Source organism: Hippocampus guttulatus, chromosome 13, assembly GCF_054856545.1.
Source record: "Hippocampus guttulatus isolate MCC_2025c chromosome 13, RoL_Hgut_1.0, whole genome shotgun sequence".
In the NCBI taxonomy this organism is placed as follows: Eukaryota; Metazoa; Chordata; class Actinopteri; order Syngnathiformes; family Syngnathidae; genus Hippocampus; species Hippocampus guttulatus.
In genome coordinates, this window is record NC_141273.1 from 14,780,899 (window position 1) to 14,805,664 (window position 24,766).

A 24,766-nucleotide genomic window follows, 5' to 3' on the forward strand; every position below is an offset into this window, starting at 1 on the left:
AAATAACATTGAAAGCCACTCGACTAAGTGGAAATATGATGTAAAGAATACAGAGAGTAATTTTGTTTACATATTTATGAAAATAAAATAAATTAAATTTATGTTATTCTCAGAAAAGTAAATTAAATAAATTTACTTTTCTGAGAATGTTTAGGCCAGCTGAGAAGGCCTTTCTGGCCCTGACGGAACGCCACTGTGTAAAATGCTTTATGCCAAGTAAAATTTAAGCATAGGAATTTTATGTTCAAAAGGAAAGTCATTAACAAGTTCTGTTTTCTTTTTTAAATGGATAAAATGCTATATAATTGATAGTAGAAATAAAATGGAAATGTGTGACATGGAGCTGAGAAGTCAATTCCTAAAGAAATGTCATACTTTTGTACACCCCCCCAAAAAAACAAATCGTAGAAAAAAAGGCACATTTCATTAACAGGAGTAAATAATCAAGCAGGTGACTTGAATTCAAAGACAAGCAAAGCACATTGTTGTTGTGACTGAATAATACTTTTATTCAACAAAAAAATACAAGATAAAAGATATTTCTCCTTTAGTGGTTTTTTCCAGACGGCATCTGCAACAAACAAGAAAATTGGAGCAAACGTGTCAAAGTCAATCTTGTTTATTCAATGACAAACATGGAAACACTGACGATGGTTTCGAGGCACGTCTTAGGTTAGCCTTACATGTTATGGATAAACGTCAAAAGGCGGTTTGGAGTCTTCAATGAACCTTTTTGAGCGTTTGGTTAGCATCAAAGACGATTCGTGTCACGTGAATCTAACACACTTGTTTTGGTCAATATCCATCTTCAAGGACATTTTTGTTAACTTCAAAGAAAATGTAGTCCTCGGGACAGGATAAGCTCTGGGAACAACCGACCCTGATCCGCCACAGCAGGAAGGCCACAAAGGCGGCGTAGACGCAGCTCTTGGCGATCAGGACGCCGTATGACAGCTTGGCGCTCTGAGTCAACTTCAGGAAGCTCTCTAGAGGGCAAAAGACGGACGGGACAGCGTTTAGTGCCGCTACCCGCTAAGGCGTTTCGATTAAACGTAAAAAAAACAATCACCTCGACTCTGTCCGTCTTCATCTGAGTATATAAAGAGAAGACAAGATAACGATCAGGTCATGGCATCTAAAGTAATTCATCATCAAAGACAACGCATGTTTTGGTGTGAACATCTGAAACTGTTTAAATGATTCTGAAACAGGTCTTCAGAAACTTCAACTGTTTCGTGGGACAAATTAGCATGTTTTATGAACATCAAAGATAATTTACACGTTGCGATAAACCAATTTTAAATTTTTTGGTGAACATCAAAGATGATTTGCCGTCTTTGATGCATAAACAGCAAAGGCCATTAAAAGTCGAGAATGACCTAGATGTACATTTTTTTTCAAAGACATAAAAAAACGAATGGGCATTTTTTTAGAAGCATCAAAGACATGACAACCCTCAACCTAATGTATGTGCTTAGTAAACATCAAAGGCCATGACATTTTTCTTCACATCAATGCTAATGAGCATTTCAATAAATTCAGCATCAAAGACAATGTACGATCTTCCGTCGACATGTTTTTTTTTTTTTTTTTACAGCAGACAAAGTAGCGTCTTTCATCCTTTCTGTAAACATCAAAGACAATTTGGAGATGGTTAAATCTAATCTGGTGTTTTCATGAGCATCAAAGACAATTTTGGAAGCGTTTTATTGACAAATTAGTGTAGCATCTTGAAAAGGCCAAATACGTTTTTGTAAATATGAATACATCTGCAAACATCAAATACGATTTACAGTCTTTGATTTACCTAATTACATGTTTTTTAATGTCAAGGGTGATTTAGAATCTGTGTTGATAAACACCAACTCAAAGGTGATTTAGGAGTTCGGTCAACCCGACTTGCGAGAATTTGTCAACATCAATGACCACGTAGTCTTCAGTGATCCTAATGAAGGTGTTTTTGTCAACATCAAAGACATTTTTGGAGTGGACAAAATGATAGTCACCATCGTTGCCGCTGATGGACTCTGGAACCTCGACATAATTCTTCCCATCGAAAAACGTGACAACGCAGGTGAACTTCCGGCTCCTGCGTGACCATTCGTCCGCCGGGACCCTGAGCGTGCTGGTGATGCTGTAGCCGGCCCCTTGCCTCAGGGCCTCGGCGTCCGTAGCAACGCCCGTTTCCCTCTTCTGCTCGTCCACCATCCAGGCTACGCTGACGTGGTCGGGGTAGAAGTCGCTGGCAGCGCAGACCAGCGTCTTCTTCTTGGTCTCTTTGTCCTTCTCGTTGGTGCACTCTTTCTCCGAAGGCGGGAACAACGTCACCTTGGGAAGCGTGATTTTGGCATTTGGTTCTGTGTGGTGCCAAGAAAAGTAACATGATTATCATTGGTCATAAAAAGACGACATAACGCTCCTTTTCGTTAATACCCAAAATGATGATTTACAGTCTTCAAAGAACCTTGCGTAGATAATCTTAAAAAACCAAAATAAAACGGGTTTTTGAGAACAACAAAGACGGCTTACTTTTCAGTGAACTTAAGTAGGTCTTTATTTTAACATAGACGATAGTATAATCTTTAATTAACCTAACATATGTTTTGCTAACATGAAAAACAAATGAGTCTTCAAGAGACCAAGATTGTCGTTTTTTTGGGGAAACATTGGAGATGATTTCAGTTTTCACCAAACCAAATGCACGTTTTTTAAAATAAGCATCAGACGATTTATTGTCCTCAATGAACCGAAACAAAACATGAATTCTACAATAAATATGTTTTTTATTAAACGATACGGCTCGAGTAAAACACAAGCTTTTCACCAAAAGAGAAACTACTTTTTTTTTTTGTAGATTCTCGAAAGCTACTCAATTACTAAGTCAAAGAGTAAGACACAGCTTAATGAGGTGACTAAAGAAAAACGTTTTATTGCAGATGAGCTGATGAGGAAGAAAAAACAAGGCTCAGAGAAAAAAAACCTAAAAGCGAAAACCTCCACTTCAGACTCGTTGAACCCACTTGAGAACGAACTTGACCCAAATCAACACATCTCGATTCACTTTAAGTCAACACTTCTGACCATTCGGTCGAACAAAACCTTCAAAGGGGCTACACGCCCGCTTCGAGCCATACATCCACGTTTTTCTTACCTAAAACGGTGACTTTGGTTCCTGCGCCGAAAAAAGCTGTGCTGAACGAGCACAGAGATGCCCAGCTGGCACACAAACCTCTCCACCTCCCCGGCTCTCCCTTGAGTCCTTAAAGCAACACGGTCTAATCCTTTGCTTTGACACCTCCGACTTTAAATCGACCCTTGCTGTTTGTGAAAATAGACGTTGGGAAATAAAGCTGCGTTCAAACGCGTCCAACTATCAATTCATAAACAACGAACCCCCCAATTTACAAATCAAAGGCAATTGTTGAACATTTTTTCCATCAACAAAGACGATTCAGTCAATTCCCTCACAGAACATGAAATATGAGGTAGTCTTTGATGACCTCGCATACTTTTTTTTAACGAAGCTAAACACGTTTTTTTAAAGACATGCTGCATGCTGTTTTTCATGTATTTTGAATCTTCACCTAACCTTTCTTCAACACGGAATCTAAATTGCAGTTTTTTGTCAAGGAGAGACAAGTGTACAGCTAACGTACAATTTCATAACCATCTGACAATTTCAAGTATTGAACATACCTGATGTACTAGTTTTTGTTCACTTAGTTGACAAGTTAGAATCTGCCATCAATTATCGTGCTTGTTTTCAGAAACATCAAATACGATTTCATCTAAAATGAACTGGGGATTCGTAAAGAAAACATTTTCAACAGACCTCATGATTTTTTTTCATGAGCATAACAACAATGATTTTCACTTCTGCATTCATTTTCTTTTCTTTGCGTCAATCCAAATCAACATCCTCACCAAAACTACAGTTAAGTAAGCTGCACCTGAAGCAGTCCACCCCAAACCACGCGATGCATTTTCACCTGCGCTTTAGTTTTCATATAAACCTGATTTTTGGACAAACACGTGAGGTTTTTATTTTAAAAAATCCTGTCAATCTTGTTACTGCATCGATGACAACGTCATTTGCAAGTTCCCAAGTGCAGCTATCCAAATTAGTACGTAAAACAACCCACAACTGCTCATTTTCCACCACTTTCGCATTAATTTAATACAAAACTGGTTCTCCTGACATTGTCTTGTTTCTGTTTCTTACCTGTAACCGTTAACCTTGTTCCTGCGCCAAAGAAGACTTCCGAGCCGTCACAGTGCAACGGTCTAGTGCACAAAAAGCAACCTGCCGCCAACTACTGATTTTCACAATTTCAGTGTACTTTGGAAGATTTTAAATTCCTCACATTGACTTGTTACTGTGTCTTACCCAAAACGGTTAACCTTGTTCCTGCGCTAAAGAAAACTTGATCAGCATTGTCACCGTACAGCTGTCCCAAATGTAAAACAACCCGCAACGACTTATTTTGTGACACTTGGTTTCATACCATTTTCTTCTGGAAAATTCAGAAAGCTATTCAATTCCTTCATTGGCTTCTTCCTGCATCAAACTTAGAACTGTCAACTGTCAACCTTGTTCCTGCACCAAAGAAAACTTCATAACCCATGTAAGCCTCACACTGTAGCTGCCTGATACGTGACACCACCCGCAGCGACTCAATTTTTTTCCATTTTAGTTTCATTGGAAAACTTGCTCAACTTTGCTTGTTCCTGTGTCCTACCTGGAAATTTCAACCTTGTTACTGCACCAAAGAGATGCCCATCAGCAGAGGCTCCTTTTTTCTGACCTTGGTCCATGGGATCTTCGCAAGCTGAGCTGTGAGGTTAGCATTTGGATGAACACATCTGTAAAAAAAAAAATAAATAAAAAGAGGATACATGGACACAATTGGGCCAAAAGGTTAAAACCTGACGGTGTTGCGGTCCACTCGCCTGACTTGTGTGCGGGCACTGTGGAATCGGTTCCCACTCAGTGACGGTGCGCAGGTGCGTGTGAATGGTTGTTTGTCTCTATCTGTGCCCTGCGACTGACTGGTGACCAGTCCAGGGTGCAGTCTGCCTTCTGCCCGGAGTCAGCTGGGATAGGCTCCAGCAACTTCCCGCGACCCTGTTCAGGATAAGCAGTGTTGGAAATGAATGGATGGGGATGGATGGAGGCGGGACATCTTCTCACGTCTGATGAGGGATGATGTTTGCGAGGGAGGTTTTTGTACAGCCCTTCTATTGGCTTGTATCACCGTGGCCCCCTGTATACACAGTGTGTACGCTTTGTTCAAAAACCTGCATGCTGGTTTTTCATGGTTTTCGCACCCCCCTTCCACCATTTTTCTGCCCCCTCCGCCCCACTTCCTGCGCCATCGCCGTCACCTGCCGCTCATATCTCAGCATGCATCTCTCCCAGGCTGCTGCTGCTAGTTGTGTGTGGTGAAGAAGAAGGGAAAGAGATGCTCACAGTAACACATACTCAATCCCTCCTATGAACTCAACACGGTTTGATATTGATATTTTTTATACCGAACGTTCAGCAAGCCCCCTCGCTTTCCTTTATTTCCAACTTGTCTTAAAACTTTTTTTTTCTTTGACATTTGTTGGTGTATGAATTATTTTTGCTCCATTTTCACCACTTTGTGTTGTTTTAAAGTGCTCTATAAATACAGTTGAGTTGAGATATGGGCCCTAGGAAGGAGCCCAGAGGAACTCCGCCCTTAAAGGCCAGGTTGTCAAAATCCACGACACTAGTTTGGCGCCGCATTTTCGACGCAACTCAAGGTACAGTGAACACTTGCACCTTTTTTAAAATCTGTTTTTGTAATGCCCTCAGATAACGCAAAGACACAGCTAGCGTTTGCCACTGTCTGATGGCAGACATCTTGATGGGAGGTTCAGCAGGTGTAGCTCTCTTTTTCTTTCTCTCTCACGCACACAGACACACACAACATCTCAGTCATGGTCTTGTCTTGGTAACTTTTAGTGTTGCCTATCTTAAATTTTAGTAGGGGGGAATCTATCCTACTAAAACTTTTTTTTTGTCACATCAGGACTCCTTAATTCCCACAAAGGGGTTTCGGTAGTGCATTTGATGACTTTTGAAGTGACATCCGAAGTCACAATTGGCTTCCGTTCTCCTCTCTTTCAAGGAGGGTTTTTGTGGGGCACTGTCGGGCCCCTTCAAGGCCGTGTGTACTGGCGGCAGCAAGAAAATGGCCGCCGTCATCAGGCCACCTGTGCGCTACTATGCGGAGTTGCGCCGCCGTCCTGCCGTCGCCGCTGACATTGACGCGACCCGTAAAGGCCGGCTCCACCGAAGCCTTCTGGTAGTTGACCAGGGCCACCAGCTGTAAGGATCGGGCGCCGCCTGATACTCGCCTGTACCACTGAATGGTGTCGCAGTTGGGGTGCGTTTGCGTTAAGCTCAGCGTGATCTCGTCGCCATCCGCTTTCCTGAAAACGTCACGGGGTGTCTGGGAAACCCCCACGTCTTCACTGGATTGTGCCCCTAAAAAAGACACGGAAATGCATCAACAGTTCCTGAATTTTTTTTTTTTTTTAACTGGCGATAGGGAGTCGTACCCGTCATCCAGACCAGGTTGGCCACCAAGATAATGAAGCGATGTTGTGGCGTCATCCTCAATATGTGACCAAGCAGGGGCTCTGTGTTGCAGGAAGTCAGACAGGAAGTGACACGGCACCATGCAGGAGGTGCGTCAAAGACTATTGCCAGGTGGAACAACTGCAGACTTTTCAATCAGTGTGTTAGTTTCTTTTCTTTTTTTTGCCGTTAATCAGACGCTATGCAGGAAGACTCAGGAGGCAGGCATGATGTTTGTTTTTCTTGCAAGCGAGAGTACGCTAAAAACGTGTCTCGGTTTCACAATCTCGGAGCAGCTCTCCAGCTGGCTCTGCCATGTAAATCCGTTACAGATTACGGGGCAACTCTGAAGAAACCGCGTTTGTCTCCTTGCATTTATTGAAAGGATGTCCCCGATACGCGATCTTCCAAGCGGGTGTTTCATAACAGTGATGAATCCTCCAAATGGGGCATACCATGCGAACACAGTTCATTCCTGAGGTGGTCAGATGGGGGTCGGTGGTCCGTGATTTCAGCTGTTGACGTCCCACAGTGCGACGTCCTGCGGTTGATGTGATCTTCATTAGCAGCAGTTCACTTTTATCAGAAGCTGTTAACTTCAAAGCACTCACAGGAACCTTACCGGCCTCTCCTAGACTGACAACCTACTCATAAGTAAACGTATCCGATTGGCAATGTGGTTCTTGCAAGGTCACACTCTTTGTAACCACAATAAGAGTAAATATGGGATAACTTATGAACGTTTATTCCAACAAAGTGCTTTCCAAAGTCTCAATGACAATTTTGAACAAACAAGACTGATTCACTGATCTTATCTGAACCGTCTGGCTGGTGAGCAACCGCTGGATGAACCTCTTATCGTAATAGTGCTCTGGATCTCGGCGCATGATGGCAACAGGAGGAGTTGCGGCAGCACGGGGGCAAAGGGGGGCTTGGGGTCTGATAAGGTTTATGACTTGATGTTATAGCACTAGACCACACCGTGGTAACTAGCTGCACAGTAATAAACGCCGCTGCTCTTCGCGTGCAGCTCAGAGATGGTGATCTTGCACGTTTTACCGGCTTCTGAGCTCCCCTCGAACTTCACATTCTTCTGGCCATCCTCAAAGTTGTCGTTTGCATAGTACCTGTAGCCGATGAGCCGCATGCCCAGGCCACGCTGCTGGTACAGCATAATCGTGTTGTAGCTCGTTATATTGTGTAAACACTCAAACGTAACCGTGCGGCCCACTGCCTCAATGAGGTCGGTGGGGTTTTGTGTGACATGCTGTCCTGAAAGACAAAAAAAAAATTAAAAATCACCAAACTTATGTGTTTCGTAAAGCATTGTTCAAACATAACGCACAAAATAATGAGCTTTGCATAGCATCGCTGTGCCGTTGACGTCCACAGTTACCTGAGAGAAGAGTAACGCTGGCAGCAACGCTCAGCAACGTCAGGTACATCGTGTCGTCTGCTTCACTTGAGGGTTGCTATGATGCACACTCGCAACTCATCTGATAAAAGAGGAGCAGCCGAAGCCAGCGGATTGGCTGAGACCCAGTTGGCTTGTGGCGAGTTTGCTGTATCAGCGCAAACTTCACAAGGCCTTCAGACGCAGGACTGCAGGCGCCGTTCAACTGAAACATGATCGATTTTTAAAATTTTTATTTTCAAAGAATCTGAACCAATCAGATTTCAGATTCAATATGCAGGGGCCGCTAGAATATTAAGGGGGTGTCAGCATTTTCCCGTCCTGATTGGTTCAGAGCGACTCAGTGGGATTCATTTTTCACACACACACACGCACACGCACACGCACACGCACACACGGTTTTTGGTTGACAAACTGAGGAGATGTAGCTAGCTAGCTAAGGGGGTTTGTTCGCTTTCTGGCACAAAAAGTGGGTAGCGGTCCCTGGCCAGCGAGAGCTAATTGCAAGCAAATTCAGGAAAACCGACACAGGGACAAATATAGAGTATTAACTTGACTTCTACGTAATACAGTACGACATAGTTCTCAGTTTTGTCAGGTTTTCAACAATTAATCTTGAAATATGTATGATGTATTTAGAAACAAATCTGGGATTTCAACTTTGCAGTGACTTCGATGCCACCAAAACCACCTACATTTGGTTTGTTAAAGTCAATTTAGTCCCACTTTAACCCAACATGGTTTTCTCCCATGTTTTTGACAAACTTATCTTACATGTCTGTCGGCGTGTAACCAACCAACAGATGCCCCCCCCCCCCCCCAACACTCTTAATAAGAGTGCTCGGATTGGTTTGATCCAGGTGCGATGTTGTATTTGGGGTGGGGGCATCATGAGGGGGTTATCAGAAAATGTTGAAATGGGGGATGTGGGCTTTGTGTGACATAAGGTTTATGATTTAATGATTTCGAACAACACTGCACCGTGTGAGCTTGCTGCACAATAATAAGTAGCGCTGCTGCTTGGGCTCAGCTTGGAGATGACCATCTTGCACGTTTTGCCAGGTCGGGCACTGCCCTCAAGCTTTATCTGATCATAGTCGGGCTCCATTTGGGTGGCTTCGTAGTACATGTACCCAATGAGCTGCATGCCCACAATACCTTGCTGATACCACAGTATCTGGTCGTAGGTCCCTATGTTGTGAGAACATTGAAGTGTGACCGAGTGTCCCACTGCCTTAATGATGTCGGGGGGTGTTTGTGTGACATTCGCTCCTGAAAAAGAAAAAAAAAAATCACCAAATGGACTTTTTTTAAAAATAAATAATCAAAGTTAACAAACATACTTATTTCAATAATGGTTTATCATACGTAAACAGCACAGATGATTAAAAGGTAAACCCAAAGAAAGCATTTGCAGCCTTGGATAAACCTAAAACGGGTTTTCGTAAACGTTACATAATTTTATTTTAGTCTTTTTCAAAAACCGAGAATACCCTTTTGAATCCTTCGCAAATCGAACGGTGGCGCTTTGATTAATTTTCCTTACAAGTCTACAAATCTAACATTTGTGAACCTCCAAGTGGATTTTGCAGATTCAATGGACATAATGCAAATATTGTCATGAATTATCAAAAGTCAACCGAGTAAACAAACGTTGTCAAAGACGATTGAGTCTTTGGCGGACATAAATGTTTGTTTTCCTGCTGAAGGAGTGAATAAAAAAAACATTAGGTTAGCATAAAGCGGCCGTGTTGATGATGGACAAGGTTACCTGAGAGCAGGGTAACGCTGGCGGCAATTCTCAGCAACAAGAGAAATATCATGTCTGCTGGGTCATATGAGGTTAATTCTAAATGATCTCGTCTGATGAAGAGCAGCGGTCGACGCGAGGTGATTGGCTCCGAGCCTCTTGTTAACCCCTAAACAGCCTAAATTTCTTGCTCAAGGTTTTTAGTTACATATTGCTTTTCATTATTGATGCAAGATTATGTCAAATTGTTAATTATAATCATTTTATATTTGATCATTATATTCTTTTATGTTAGTTACCTAAATCATATTCTGTTTAATAATTGCTGAAACATTTTTATGTTGCTTGCATCTGATTGGCGAAGAAAAGCAGGAAGTGGTTTCGTTACCGGAAGAGGCGCGTTCGTTCGGGAGTTGCGGAAGCGCAGACGTTGAAAAAAAATAAAAAGATTGGTTACCCGCCTGTCACGTTGCGAGGTGGTGGTGGTGGACCCCAAAAAGCAGGCAGGAGAAAGGAGCAGGTTGTCCTTGATGAATTGTATTTAAAACAAAGAAAACTAAATCCAAAACAAACAAAGTCCTGAAAAGAAAAAGAATCCAAAGTAGCAAACAAAACCATGACTGAAACAAAAACTATCAATAACCAAAACACTACCAGAACAAACATGACAGCAGCAAAAGAACAGCAACAATGACCCGACACCGAGTGGTTGTTTTTTAAACAATTACATAATGACATAACGACCAACAGGTGTGCAGCTGCAGGGTAAGCCCTACAGTGCCACCTGTTGGTCCCAAACCAAATCATGACACCGCCAATCGTAAGGCATACATGTAATTTACATTTAATCAGTGTATTACAATTTAAAAACATTTTTGCTATACATTACTAGTACAACGCTAATGTTTTATATTTTCCTTTCTCTCACTCAAGGAACTCCCAAAAGGAACACTCAGTGGAAATTGTAAGTATTTTGTATTTTCATGAGACTTTTATCCTACTATTTCTTAATTATTATAAAATTTGATATTTTTCATGTTGGATTTTCCATTAGTACTTTGGAAAATTGTACCTGAATCTTTATCATCGGTATGGTTTGAGAGTCTTTGCAATGGTGGAAAGCTTGCCTCTATCGCCTTCTAGTGGGCGCTACGGGGAAAACTTCTTTGATCAATCAGGCCTTAAAATAATTTGACCATTGGGTCCTGTTTAAGCAAGGTGTCCATCATGACATTCAAACTTTAAGCAGTGATCCGCCCTATTTCAACGGTGTAGTCGCTGCTGTTTGGTGACGCGGTGGACAAACACACTAAATATGGACAACAGGAAGCAAGGAAGGGTAAAGGTTATAGGACCATCTCCAAGCAGTGTGATGTTACCTAAGACTTTTCACAAACATGTATTGTTAAAAAAAAAAAGGGGGGGGGAATATTAACGTTTTTACGTCACAGCACAGGAGACACATGAAAAACAAACCGCGAAATAGGGCTGGGAGGCGGCACGACTGCGCTTGCACCTGTGTACGAAAGCCAACGGATGCCGTTTTTGTGGCGGGGCCGATGGTCGCGCATGGCGGTGCGCGCCTCGGTGGCGGCGCAAAAGTACACCACCCCGTTCTCAGAAGGGCGGAGGCGGCTGACGCCAAGCGACGAGCGAGCGGCGTACGCGTTGCCGTCCTCCGCCACATTTTTCGAGCCCGTCCGGGCCACTCGGGTGAAGCCGGCAGCCAAAGAGGTCTGCTTGTACCAGATCATGTGCAAACCTCGTTGGGCGGAGTGGTTGCAGCTCACGGACAAGTCGTCGCCCGCCGCTTTGATGGCGTCGGCGGGGATTTGGTCCCATCTTTTTGATGACGGCACCGGCGGGGATGTAAATAAGTGCAAGGGAGTACAGGAACAAAGTACACATGGCGGCCAAGTGTTCGCCGGAAAGATGAAGACATTCAATGATTTCCGGCATACCAGTAGACTCGTGTCATTCGGCCGCACCTTTCTTTTCCTGTATTGTACTTCCTTGAAGTAACCCAGTCCATCAATGTGTGTTTAAGAATGCAAAATAAAAATCTATTACTGTGCCTATTTTTGGGGGGGAGACATGCACATTTCTAATGTTATTTTATACAAAATAAGCTGTGGAGGAAAAAACATACATGTTAAAGTTGAACGTTTTGATCTCGGAGGGACATCTGCTATGCAGCTCTTCCCCCAACTTTAAAGAGTCTTACCCCTCATGAGGGAATTGGTACCAGAACCAAAGTTACGTGTGGAGGCGAGTCGACTCAGCTTCTCTGCCTTGCACATCAGCTCGGCGACTTTCCATCCTCCAAGAGCCAGCTTCTAGAACCAGGGATCGACCGCCAGGGTCCGAGCCTTTGGAGGCCACTCAAGAGCACCAGACCTATTTGGCGCCCTCCACAGGTGGTAGGAAGGGGAACCCACATTATATTTTCGGGCTACACCCGGCTGGGCTCGCCCGGCTCAGGACGGGGACCCGGTGACCCGCATCCGGGCGAGGGAAATTGTGAGCCAAATTTTTTCCATCATTAAAAGGTGTCAACACCTCCTCCACAATAAGGTGACGGCTCACATATACTTTCAAAAGCAATGGTAAGACTTTTCTCAATTTTTAGAACAAATTTGACTTGACAAGTCATATTAAAAAAAAACCAATCAATTCACATGTAGATTTATGTATATTTTTAAGACATAAAAAAACTTTTGAGAAAGTCGGGAGGCTTTTTTGTCCAAAACATTTTGAGAAAAACTAAAGAAAAAAGTTGCGTATTTGAGAAAAAAAAACGTCTGACAAAAAATTGTTTTTTACAATGTCAATTTTACAATTATGTTTTTGAGATAAAACCCTCCCATCTCCACTCCCCCCCACCCCAAAAATCCCCTCAAAATATATCTTGTGGATCACAAAATGTATTGGAAAATATTTATTCATTCCTTTTCTTCCCGCAGATGCTGCCATGTTGATCTTCTCAGCAGCAAAAGACATCATGGTGTCCATCACTGTTGTCTCGCTTTCCAACGCCACTCACGATTGCGTCCTGCACCTGAGTGTCCTCCTCCTGACCTACGCCGTGTGTCCTCCAGTTAGCACATGATAAAAAAAGTTTTTGTGACACCCAAAGTGGCCAGGCAAGTTTTTTTTTCCAGTTATTTACTGCGCTTTGTTTAAACACGTTCAATCAAGAAATGTTCAGATGTTTCCGAGATGAAAGTAAATTCGTAAAAATATGCGAGCGACTGTTGAACTCTTTTTAATGGGTGTTCAGGGGTACCTCGCTTTACAGCCGGGGGGAGCGCGAGCCCAATCCGTGGTGATGTCAGCAGCCACGCGTGTGCGCGTATGTGTGCGTCTCCCCGACGACGCTCTTGTGGTAGTGTGACAGCGCATCCTCGCCGGGGGCGTGGCCCATGCCGCCGCAGCACAGTTCCGCCGCCGCGCCGTCTTCTAGTGACCCTGCATGGAATGTGTGGGGTGGGAGGGGGGGATGATAAGACACATTTGTGTGGGTGTGCCGACTGTTATGGCAGCGGGTGCGAGACACGACTTACTTGGGCCGCTGGTGCTGTGCCTGCTGCGATCGCGTTTCCTCTTTTTGCCCTGCCGCACAGAAATAAATCTCAATCGGTTTCGCTCAGTCGCCATTGTGCGTGCAACGCTGGGGAAAAAAAAGTGCTTCGCTTTCAGTTGCACCTGATTAACATGTGGTCATCTGATATCATTTTCTACTCTTTTCCTTAAAAATATTCCAATATGATGAAATATGCGGCCCGGTAGTCGAGTTTTTAGCACGTCGACCTCACAGTGAAGAGGTACCGGGTTCGATTCCAGCTCCAGCCTTCCTGTGTGGAGTTTGCTGATTGAACACTCATAATTGTCCTTAGGTGTGAGTATAAGCGTGGATGCTTGTTCGACTTTGTGTGCCCTGCGATTGACGACGGCTGGGATAGGCTCCAGCACCCCCCACCCCCCTTGTGAGGATAAGCGGATCCGAAAATGGATGGATGTGTGGATAACGAGATATGTTACCCAAACACATTTTAATCATTCACAATGTACATGTCCAAATTATGTCAACCCAATGAAACCAAAGGATTTTTTTTGTCCAGTGTCCTTCTGACAGTCATCCAAGTGCAAAAAATAAATGAATAAAATAAAAACTCATCCATAGTTCTAGAAGACAAACAGTTCTATTATAATACTCAGCAGTATGAAGTGAGGACATTTTCCAAGTCGGTTGCGCATAACCCCTCTCTACAGGGCTTTAAGCAAGCACACTTGGCTTCATTTTTGACCAAACCGTTTGCTTTGTCAACAACAAAAAATGTTACATTCCGTGAAAGCCTGATACTGTGTTTTTTTAGTCTTACATAGTTTTCTGTGCAGGACCAGTCAGGATGCTGCAGACTGTGGAGGATTTTGTGCTCTTCAGCTTGCTGGTAATACTTGGCTTGCAGCTTTTTGGGCAGCGACTTCCACTGTGGACGCCCACAACAGGTCCTCACACATGCCGACGCGCCGGATGAGAATACAAAGATTGAGGGGTGGGGTGGGGGGTTACTTTACCATCCTGCCCAGGATTTTATTGACTGCCGCCGAGTTGGTGATGTTGAACTGGGCGACGACGTTGGGACTCTGTTCTTTGCGAAAGAGCATGAAAGCGTTGGGCGGCTTCTTGATGTACGGCCGGTTGGCTTCCTGCTGGCCATAACATTGGCTTTTGCTGCTACTACAGCTAGACACACACACATACACACACACGCACACACACACACACACACACACACGCATGCACGCACGCGCATGATAAGAGTGCTGCAGGAGTTGATTTAGCTTGTTTTTCTACTTACATGGTCTGTGATGCTTCTGTTGGAGGTTCAATGGTGTCAGATGACGAGGAGGCCCCACACATCATCTCGCCATTACTACATGCACACGCATACACACGACACGCTATAGACTTTTATCAAGACTACCAAAAATAAAATGAGTTCACCAATGTCAAAATTAAGATTTAAAAACCCGTGGGAATACCAAGTAAAAAAAAAAAATAAAAAAACGCATTAGAACATGGGTGTCAAAGTTAAGGCCTGGGGCCCAGATCCGAACACTTATGAACCTTGAGCAATACTTAAAAGTTCTCAGCGCTCGTGTTGTTTTTGTCACTTACAGCCTTCCAAGAAGAGGCTGGTTCATGCCGTCGTGCACTGGCATCACTGCGACGTTGTCATCCTGGGGAGAAAGCGCATGTGCACACGCACGAGAAACTTTGCAAAGCAGCAATGTCCACTCGAACCAGATAGCGTTGGAATCTGGTAACAAGGTTTGATAAGTAGTGGGTTGGTCCAATTTTGGACTGATTTTTTTTTTTGTTGGTTTTTTGACCCAGCCGTTTTACACTCTGAACACAGTTGGGTCAATAAGAATCCCAAATTGGGTCAAAAGTGACCCCACCACCTTTTTGGAGTATTTACTGAATCCCAAAAGTTGAGTCAAAAGGATAACAAGCAAAACAACATTTTTTTTTGTACAAAAGAGGCCAATAGTGCGTCAAATTAGTAGTAGTGCGTCGGTCCAATTTCTGACCCAAATTATTGTTGTTTTTGTCCCAGCAGTTTTAAGAGTACACTCTAAAAGCAGGTGGGTCAAAAAAAATAACCCAAATTGTGTCATGTGACTGACCCAACTTCTCGCTTTGTTTATTAAATCAAAAATAACCCACATTGGGTCAAATGTCACCACACAACTATTTGGTTTATTTATTGAACCCAAAAAGTTGGGTCAAATGAATGACCAAAAAAAAAAATATATATATATATAGTTGTTTTTATTTTTGGGGTGTTCTACATTTGACCGAACTTTTGGGGTGAAAAATGAAACAACACCCAAAATTGGGTCAGCCCCTTTTTGACTCTATTATTTTTGACCCAACTGCTTTCAGAGCGCATGATTACTATACCTGAATACTTTTGTACCCCCCCCCCCCCCCCCTCACATTTCTTTAAATGCGCGAGCTTAAATAAGAGCCATAACAAGTGCTGGAGGGTGTGAAGGTTACCTGGTCTTGGATGTTGATGGAGCCCGGTTGGCCGCCCAAGTAGTCGGGCAACCAAAAGTCATCCAGAACGTTGGAGAGTTCATCGTCTACATCCAGGGGCTGGCCCTCCATCAGCAGCTCCATGTGATCTTGACCGCTCGCCAGGGGCAGCAAATCTGTCGCCCCTTTGTGCTCGCTCGCCGCAGTTGCAATGGCCAGCGGACGGGCCTCTTCTTTCGGGGATGGAGGGGAGGGTGGGGGAGGCAGTGGCAGCGGCAGCGGGGTGTTGGTCGATGAGGTGCCCCACAGGATGGCGTCGGCTGACTTCATGATGTTGTCCAGCAGCTTGTCCCATTTGACATCCTCGTCGGTGGGGAGCGTCTGAAACTGCTCCATGCTGTTCACTCCTGACCGTCAGGCGCTTAAAATCTCCTGAGACAAAAAGTCAAGTCAACAGTATTTATAGAGCACTTTCAAACAGCCATCGCTGCAAACAAAGTGCTGTACATGGAGCAATTTAACATGCACAATAAAAAAACAAACAAACAAAAAAAACTAAAAAACAATTGAGTGAAGATCAAGCCCGCCCTGGCTGCATTCAAGTCAGTTCTGTGAACCACTACATTAGCAATGGACCACACAAGCTAATCATCAACCCCAAGATCTAATACAATATCCATAACTGTTATACTGGAACTCTAAAGTTATTTACTGTATGTCCGCTAGCCGCTACATAAGACTTCTGGCTGCAGCCAACAGGTCTGTTCTGAACAAGAATCAATCATATGTTGTTGTTTTTTTTTTAATTTATCCTTTAAATACATTATAGGCAAGGCAGCTGAGAACAGATCCTCATTTTCAATGGAACCTGGCTGCAGACAACAAAGTAAACGAAAAGAAAACACTGTCATGATTCAGTTTAGGGACCAACAGGTGGCACTGTAGGGCTCCCCGGAAGCTGCACACCTGTTGGTCATAACTAATTAGGGCTTTAAAAGGACTCCGAGCCCGAACACTCAGTGTCGGGTCATTGTTGCTTCTTGCTACTGTCATGTGTGTTGCTGTTTGATCTTAGTTTCTGTCATGTTTAGTTCATTATGTTTTGGCTTTAGTCATAGTTTTTGTTTGATACTTTGGACTTTGTTTTGGATTTAGTTTTCTTTGTTTTAAATACAATTCTTCAAATACACCCTGCTCCTCCCTCCCTCCTGCCTGCTTTTTGGGGTCCACCTCGCAACGTGACAGAATGACCCGACCCCTGGACCCCGCAGGTACTACGGATTGGTCCCTGTTCCACCATGTGCCTGGCGGAGCGCGTCTGCGGCCGACACCCCTTTCCCCTTTCAGGCAGCGCTGGTGATGCGGCTGTCCTGTTTTCGTCTCGTCAAGCCGCGTCTACGGTGGGCCGAGCCCCATCCGCGTCTACGTTGAGCCGAGGCTCGTCACGTGTCTGTTGGAGTTGAGTCACATTCACGTCGACGACGAGCCGTGCCACGTCCACGCCCACGTCAGGCCGAGCCCCTGTTCACGTCTGGCTGTTCCTTGTGCCCCGTTATGTCGAGCTCCGTCCACGTCAGGCCACGCCCAGCCAACAGGATTGCCGTCGCTTTTGCTCCTGTTCCCTGGCGAGGTGAAGGTCACCGTCGCTTATAGTTCCTGTATTTCGGCGAGGCGAAGGTCGCCGTCGCGTGTGTTCTTGTTCTGCGGCGAGGCAAGGGTTGCCGTCGCTTTTAGTTCCTGTTCCCCAGCGAGGTAACCCTTTTGGACAACTTTGGGACGTCTGGGATCCGTCCCTTGAGGGAGGGGTACTGTCATGATTCGGTTTAGGGACCAACAGGTGGCACTGTAGGGCTCCCCCGGAAGCTGCACACCTGTTGGTCGTAACTAATTAGGGCTTTAAAAGGACTCCTAGCCCGAACACTCGGTGTCGGGTCATTGTTGCTTCTTGCTACTGTCATGCGTGTTGCTGTTACTTCTTGCTACTGTCATGTGTGTTGCTGTTTGATCTTAGTTTCTGTCATGTTTAGTTCATTATGTTTTGGCTTTAGTCATAGTTTTTGTTTGATACTTTGGACTTTATTTGTTTTGGATTTAGTTTTCTTTGTTTTAAATACAATTCTTCAAATACACCCTGCTCCTGCCTGCTTTTTGGGGTCCACCACCTCGCAACGTGACAAACGCAGTAAATGGCTTCATTGTAGTGATGGGTCCATGAGGCGTGTCGACACAATGACACACTGTGTTGATACTGTCGCTGACCACTGCCACCTGCTGGACCTTCAAAATCCCTGCAGCCAACCCACTTGACAGGCTGAACTAACTGATTTGAAGTGTATACAATGCACTAGCCACAAGCGCCATTGTTTATGTTGTTTATATTGTCTATACTGTTCAGATTACGTCTTTTTTTATACAGTGTAGCTATCCTTTCTTAGCTGTGTGTTTAATGCACAGCATGTTTGCATGCATATATGCACTGAGGATTGAGAGGAAGAAATTTCATCTATGCTGCATGTCATACATAAAGCATATTTGACAATAAAGATGACATTGATCCTTGACGATATCATTCACATCCATGCATTCATATTGTATCATTCAATGTTTCAATCATGTGAATGAGGATGCTTGTGGGCTTTGTCTTCACAAATTTTGATTTAGAAAAATAAGATGCTCCAGTGTTTTAAATTTCAGTCTGTGTTTAATGCATGCTATTTCCCCTGTTGTGGAGAAACACGCAACACAATGGAATAAGACATGTCAAAAATCCGAGAGGCACTTGGTGAGACAAGGAGATTTTAATAAATACCTTATTCTCCAAAAGGAGATCAAAATGGCTCTACACGGCGGACAATTTGTGTTTGTCCGGAAGCTGCTCCATAATATGCACGTACTGTAGCAACGTCACTCGAGTGAAGCTCGTCTCAGCTGTGCGCGGGTGAGCGCGAGCACGTACTCGCGGCGCCGACCCAAAACACTCCACATATTAAGCTTTGAACTACGACAACAGCTAAGCTAGCCTAGCCGATGTAATGATGGTCAGCAGACAAGGTTTACGTTTTATATGACTTTTAATAACGTGGCAGAGTCATCAAGCATGCGGTGTGCTCACTCGCAGTCATTTTCTGGAACTCCCCCTTATAGGCGGGACCTCTCAATCAACTGGAGTATGACGTACAGTACAGACGTTCATAAACCACTTCTCATAATAATAGCCTATTATATGACAGCCGACATGCCGCTCGAAGTCAGACGGACACATTTTTGCTGATAATCAGTGTGTTTTCCGTATTGCCCAAACATATATTTTTATTCGAGCGAGGGTGAGGTCTGGCTTGTTTCGGCAGTCGGCATCGTGTCGCCAAACGCACTTCCTATTTAGAGACACTGTGCGGGCTTTTGCTGCGTCAACACCCCCTGCACTGAGTCAACGCCCCCTGGACTAAGTGGCGCAAACTGGACTGTGCCAAGCAGCCGATGCAGTCTAAACTGCGCCGGTGCAGTTCACGCGTCAATCACGTGACGTAATGAAGCAGCACATGCACCGACACGTGGTTTGCTCTGTGAGCCCGGCGCATGCGTCAACGCATCGGTGTCGCTGGACCCATCACTACTTCATTGTATAGAAAAAATAATATGATGTTCCCCCCTTCAATATTGTCATTAAAAAAAATTCTCCCCCCCCCATGCAAATTCTGTTCCCACAAACACAATCAATAAATGTGTCTGTATTACAATAACAGCATTGAATCAATTAAGAGCTGTTAACTTACATCAGAGTTTGACCGGCAGTCAGTGTCTACTTTGGGCAACATGGTATATGATAGAGAAATCTACGAACAAAATTGTATCATGTTTAAAGTTTCGGTTAATTTGGGCATGTCTAGACATGCTCAGCGCAGCGCAGAGGTGTCGGCCGTTTGGGCGGAGGGCCTTTTCTTGAGTAATCACGTCAAAGCAAGGGGGCCGAAGGCTAAATTCAATCACAGAGTGGGAATAAACAAATTTGGAACAAAGAGTCGTTGAATACCAAAAGACAGTTTGGGAACAGCTGTCGCGCCCAGGTGGACATTAGTCATCAGCAAAGTCTGTGACTTGTGTATTCGGGTAAATCAGATCATTGCCGGGGGGCCGGACCGGGGGGCGCGGGGTGCAAATCTCGGGGGCAGTGTCTTTCTTGTATTTTGCAATAAAAGTTCGAACCGGCGGAGAGGGAGGCGAGTGTGATCGCGGAGCAACTAACCGTCGTTCGCTCTCAGAGATCCGCTTCCGCCGATATTGAAGACAATTTTCTTGTGTGCCGAGTCATTTCTTTAACTTTGTCCGAGAAAATCTCTGACAGAAACTTGGCGTTGTCGGCAGGATGATGTGCTTGTTCGAACGGATTTGAGCTTTTTTGTTGGACTCTCCGATCTCCTCCGGTGGACGATCCGTGGCTGATCGCGCGTTTTGCGCCTCCGAAGCCAACCAGACCTTGTGGAGATTTTTCCAGGAGGAGCCAGCCCCGCACCGGACACCGCGAGGAGCGAGCAAGCGCCATCATCCAACGGACCTGGGTTCAGCTCGGCATCGGGACAATTGTCGGAAAAATAAGGTCAGTCGGCGTGGTGGAGAAACCGTTGCGTAGTCGGTTATCTCCACTGAATGACGGAATTAGACGAGTTAATGCCGAAGAGGAGTAGGCTAGCTCGAGTACCGTTTCGTGGTTAGCGGTACGGGGGAAATTAGATTCCCGGGACACAGAGCCCAAGCGCATCTGTGAGAGCATCGGCTCATTTAGATACCGTTTCTTGCGAAGCATCAACGGTAAGGAAGCGCTGCCTTCCTGCAGAGGTTGACCACCTCGGCGTATGTATGCGTATGGTTTTGTGTTAGGGCATAAGTGTGATTGGCGATCACGCTATTGTGGTAACGTAACCCATATAAACTCCGGCGCGGGCACATACCGTTTGTTTTCGGGTGACGACCCAGATCTAGATCGCGATTTTTGTTTTTTCTTTTCGGTTTGTAAAGTACCTGTAAACGCTTCCAGCTGTTGCTAGGCAACATGGCGACACGGAAGTCCTCGGGTTGTTGGCGATTGAGCGGAACACAGCAGACAACAGCACGTCACGATGTAGAGGCGATCATTGAAAACACACGATTAGCTGAAATTGACTGCAGAGGGTCAACGCGATTCGTGAAAAAGTGGAAAAAGAAATACGGATTCTCGGGAGGCGTTATCGCAAACAGTAACCATTACTTCCCCCACAGACCCAAATCGGAAGGCACTCGTCGAAGCCGCGTTAAATTCTCGCTGTCCACATAACTTATTGGGACGGGATGCTCAAACGCAACTCGAGATTTACACCGTCGTAAATCACAAGGGCCAGGTTGAAGCCCGCATGGGGAATAGTCAAGATGATGATCGCTATTTTTGGACACTCGATTTGCCGAACGATGACGTAACTCGGAGTTCCGAATGTCTAGTTCGATTGGCAGGTACCAAATTAAAGCCAGGAGGTAACGTGCAAACGGCGAACAACCTGCACGTGACTATAAGACGTAAGCAGACACCAGGACCAGACCCTGACTACACTAAAGTTTTTCTGGGCCTGCAACCCCAGGGTATTGTTGTTGAGCACGTGTATTGGAAAGATCAGTGGTGTTTCGCCACAGCACGGGTAGGAAGGGCGGTCAAGCCCCTCCTCTCACAAGGGCAACACATTTTCATACCGCTCGGCAAACCAGAGCAATGTGAGTGGAAAAACATGAATAACCTTGTGAGCTCCGTTCCAAACCACCTGTGGACCCCCTCCCCCGCCAATCCGGGGTGCGAGTAAACACAGGATGGCTGGGTGCGTCAATACATCAATTGGAAAGTGATGACTACTCCGGCCGTTCATTTCAGCTGACAAATTGGCAGTAACACGGGACGTACTAACAATAGAGGCACAGGACACAACACAGGATGATTTGAAATCAAGACAAATTTTTGCAACTCACACAGAACGAAAATATTGGACAAATAAGAGAGCACAACCGGATGACGCAGGGATAGAGAAATTGAAAGACGGGAAACGTTGGCTTCCAATCTCTCCGAGTGCGCCGCGAAGTTGACACATGGCTTGTCACGTGTCAACAGGGGGGATGATAGCGATGATAACACAAGTGCACCAATATTATCATACACATGGGTTTATGCATTTTTCAAAACAATTTTGTAAGGGAAACGATACTGTCTTGTCATTGTTGATGTGTTTTCAAAATGGGTTGAACTGTCTTTGAGCGCTCGCGATGATTCGGGAACTGTCGTGAAAGCATTGGGCGAATTGTCTGGGACAGTGAACGCTGGAATGGCCCCTCCCAAGTGATTGCAACAACAAAAACTACGGCCAAGATTGAAGGACGCGAAGGCTGGATCCACCAGTCGCAGTGCAAACTCCTTCGGTTTGAGGTTGAGGGGCCTAGCGACGCCAGTCCCAGGAAGGAGAATCAGCACCCAAGTCCAAGTGCACTGACTGACCTTGCGTGCCGCCGAAAGACCACAGTGGGAGAGAGGGTTTTCCGTGGTAAACGCACCCCTCTCAAGAAAGACCACAGGAAGGGCAGTCAAGCGTTGCCTATGCATCAGCAACATCATCATCGGCATCGGCATCATCCTTATGGGCCTAAGAGCAGTCACGGTGGGCACACAGGCCCACAGAAGGAGTGACTTGCCCCATGGGATTCGACGTCGGGAGGCAGGAGACGATTGTTGGTATCTTTTTCTTTTTGTGTTTTCGTGTCGCTTGCGCGATCCCGCTGGTCAGAGGTTGTGCTGCCAAATTCATGGATGCTATCAAAGTGAAGTGGCGGCTCACCTGACTGTGGCCATGTCGGAGTACCAACAGGTGCACACGGAGTCTGACGAAGATTATGTTAACACTGACTTTAGTGATTGATTTACTGGAACCTTATGTAAGCCCGTATGACGACTTCACAGAAAAGCATTGCAGATGTGAGTGTTTGATGTTCTTGGGTTGGCTTACTTTGTATATAGTAGTTAGTTTTGTTAGATTTTGATTTTCATTTAATGTACAGCCATTGCCCGGGAAGGGTTTTCTGTCCTGATTTTGTCACCCCCCCCCCCCCCCCCCCCCAAGGACAGTTTTTCTTCCCACCCGTGCAATTGCATATCAATGTCACCTGGGCGTTTGACGAAACTTTAATTATGATAAAGAGGTGGGAATGATAGAGAAATCTACGAACAAAATTGTATCATGTTTAAAGTTTCGGTTAATTTGGGCATGTCTAGACATGCTCAGCGCAGCGCAGAGGTGTCGGCCGTTTGGGCGGAGGGCCTTTTCTTGAGTAATCACGTCAAAGCAAGGGGGGCGAAGGCTAAATTCAATCACAGAGTGGGAATAAACAAATTGGGAACAAAGAGTCGTTGAATACCAAAAGACAGTTTGGGAACAGCTGTCGCGCCCAGGTGGACATTAGTCATCAGCAAAGTCTCTGACTTGTGTATTCGGGTAAATCAGATCATTGCCGGGGGGCGCGGGGTGCAAATCTCGGGGGCAGTGTCTTTCTTGTATTTTGCAATAAAAGTTCGAACCGGCGGAGAGGGAGGCGAGTGTGATCGCGGAGCAACTAACCGTCGTTCGCTCTCAGAGATCCGCTTCCGCCGATATTGAAGACAATTTTCCTGTGTGCCGAGTCATTTCTTTAACTTTGTCCGAGAAAATCTCTGACAGTATATTATAAAACTTGTGCGGCATAAACACAAAAATAATTCTAATTCAGATTAAAACAATGCTAAAAATGAAGTAGTTTCCTGGCCAAAAAATACAGCCTTTGCAATTTATAAATTGCATTCAACTACACTGTGATGTTAGTTTGAAATGAATTGTACAGCCCGAGATACAGCTGCATTGTTATGTAATACATTACATCATAGTACATGGTGAATAAAAGATTAATTAACAGTCTTAAATCTGCCTCTCACTAACTTTTAAAACAATGATGGGGATTGGGATCAATGAAGTGAGTCTGACCATTTGTTACTGGATGTTCCAATTTCGGGGGGGGGGGGGGGGGATTGGAGCTTTGGGAACTAACTTCACTATTTGAGATCGACAAAAGTATTGCCAATTTTGGGAACTAATTTCACTATCACCGGTCCACAAAACAATCATGAGCTCCACTACAATACCAATTGCATGCACATTTAAATACATTAGCTGTATCCATATGAATGGAAATTGAGCCCACATCAGATACATGTGAATCAACTATGTGAACCACATTATCCATGGGGCTAAACTAAATATAAAATTTAACACCAAATCTGGAACCCCTCCACCACCAATGGCACAAATACGTAGCTACATAAGTGTGTGCAATATACTGTAATGTGAACTCGAATTGACCTCGCACGAGCTGTATTCAAATCAGAAATATGACCCCATTACAAATCCCAATACAAGAGCTGTAACAAAAATATTTCATATGCATTATCAATTTGTACTTGGTAATACAACTTGTAATATGTCAGTGGAGACACATTGGACATGTTGCTGTACTCACCAACTGTACTCTCATCAAGGTTCCTCCCCGACCCCGTGGAGTGCGAGAAACTCCTAGACTTGCTTGGAGAGATGCGTGGACGTCCACCCACAGACGTGTAGGACAAACTGATCCCAAAAGCTTCTTTAAAGTCATCAAAGCGCTTTGTTATGTCACCCGACCTTTAGGTTGAAAGATTCTCCATTTGAATATAACAATTTTATTCAGATTACAGCTCCGAGACCTCCGACCAGGATGTAGAGCTAGTGCGCTAGAACACGCCATTAACCCCCCCAAAGATCGCCTTGTCTTCATTTTGGTTGACAAATCAGCAAAGTTAAAAACGAACCGACTAAATTTGAGGTGACAGCTGGTGGCTAAGGTGCTAGCCGCTTGCGCTGTTAGCCACGCTGGCTT

General features: G+C 44.7%; 2 protein-coding genes, 1 long non-coding RNA gene, 1 pseudogene and 2 gene segments (V, D, J or C); 2 read left to right on the plus strand and 4 right to left on the minus strand.

Annotated features, from left to right (window-relative positions):
* Positions 1–482: 482 nt before the first annotated feature.
* Positions 483–7,208, minus strand: LOC147196504 (T cell receptor beta constant 2). 4 transcript variants are annotated; one of them, XM_086126769.1, is made up of 8 exons: positions 7,063–7,208; positions 6,589–6,669; positions 6,385–6,514; positions 4,951–5,125; positions 4,740–4,863; positions 2,007–2,357; positions 1,070–1,090; positions 483–986 (listed from the first exon to the last, which is right to left on the minus strand). In XM_086126769.1, the coding sequence occupies exons 5-8, from the start codon at positions 4,813–4,815 to the stop codon at positions 796–798; spliced, it is 639 nt and encodes a 212-aa protein (XP_085982895.1). In that variant the 5' UTR covers positions 4,816–4,863; positions 4,951–5,125; positions 6,385–6,514; positions 6,589–6,669; positions 7,063–7,208; the 3' UTR covers positions 483–795. The 4 variants fall into 4 exon arrangements, with proteins under 4 accessions (XP_085982895.1, XP_085982897.1, XP_085982898.1 ...); XM_086126771.1 differs by having other exon boundaries at positions 483–571; positions 880–986; positions 6,589–7,179; XM_086126772.1 differs by lacking the exon at positions 1,070–1,090 and having other exon boundaries at positions 483–571; positions 880–986; positions 6,589–7,179.
* On the plus strand, positions 5,462–12,864 carry LOC147196505 (uncharacterized). Its single transcript, XR_015102626.1, has 3 exons — positions 5,462–5,907; positions 10,705–10,735; positions 12,735–12,864. It is a non-coding gene; the product is annotated as an uncharacterized LOC147196505 (long non-coding RNA).
* Positions 7,337–8,197, minus strand: LOC147196506 (Ig kappa chain V region BS-5-like). The segment is given in 2 exon segments: positions 7,337–7,879; positions 8,004–8,197. Coding segments are annotated over 2 exon segments (351 nt in total).
* LOC147196507 (T cell receptor beta variable 5-6-like) lies at positions 8,245–10,226 on the minus strand. The segment is given in 2 exon segments: positions 8,245–9,293; positions 9,793–10,226. Coding segments are annotated over 2 exon segments (375 nt in total).
* Positions 12,695–24,551, minus strand: LOC147196508 (uncharacterized). 2 transcript variants are annotated; one of them, XM_086126768.1, is made up of 9 exons: positions 24,371–24,551; positions 15,842–16,252; positions 14,954–15,015; positions 14,634–14,708; positions 14,350–14,518; positions 14,154–14,261; positions 13,335–13,383; positions 13,058–13,239; positions 12,695–12,849 (listed from the first exon to the last, which is right to left on the minus strand). In XM_086126768.1, exons 2-8 carry the CDS (start codon positions 16,214–16,216, stop codon positions 13,103–13,105), a joined length of 975 nt encoding a protein of 324 aa, XP_085982894.1. In that variant the 5' UTR covers positions 16,217–16,252; positions 24,371–24,551; the 3' UTR covers positions 12,695–12,849; positions 13,058–13,102. The 2 variants fall into 2 exon arrangements, with proteins under 2 accessions (XP_085982894.1, XP_085982893.1); XM_086126767.1 differs by having other exon boundaries at positions 12,695–12,863; positions 24,371–24,549.
* LOC147196509 (uncharacterized) lies at positions 20,868–21,780 on the plus strand (annotated as a pseudogene).
* Positions 24,552–24,766: the final 215 nt, after the last annotated feature.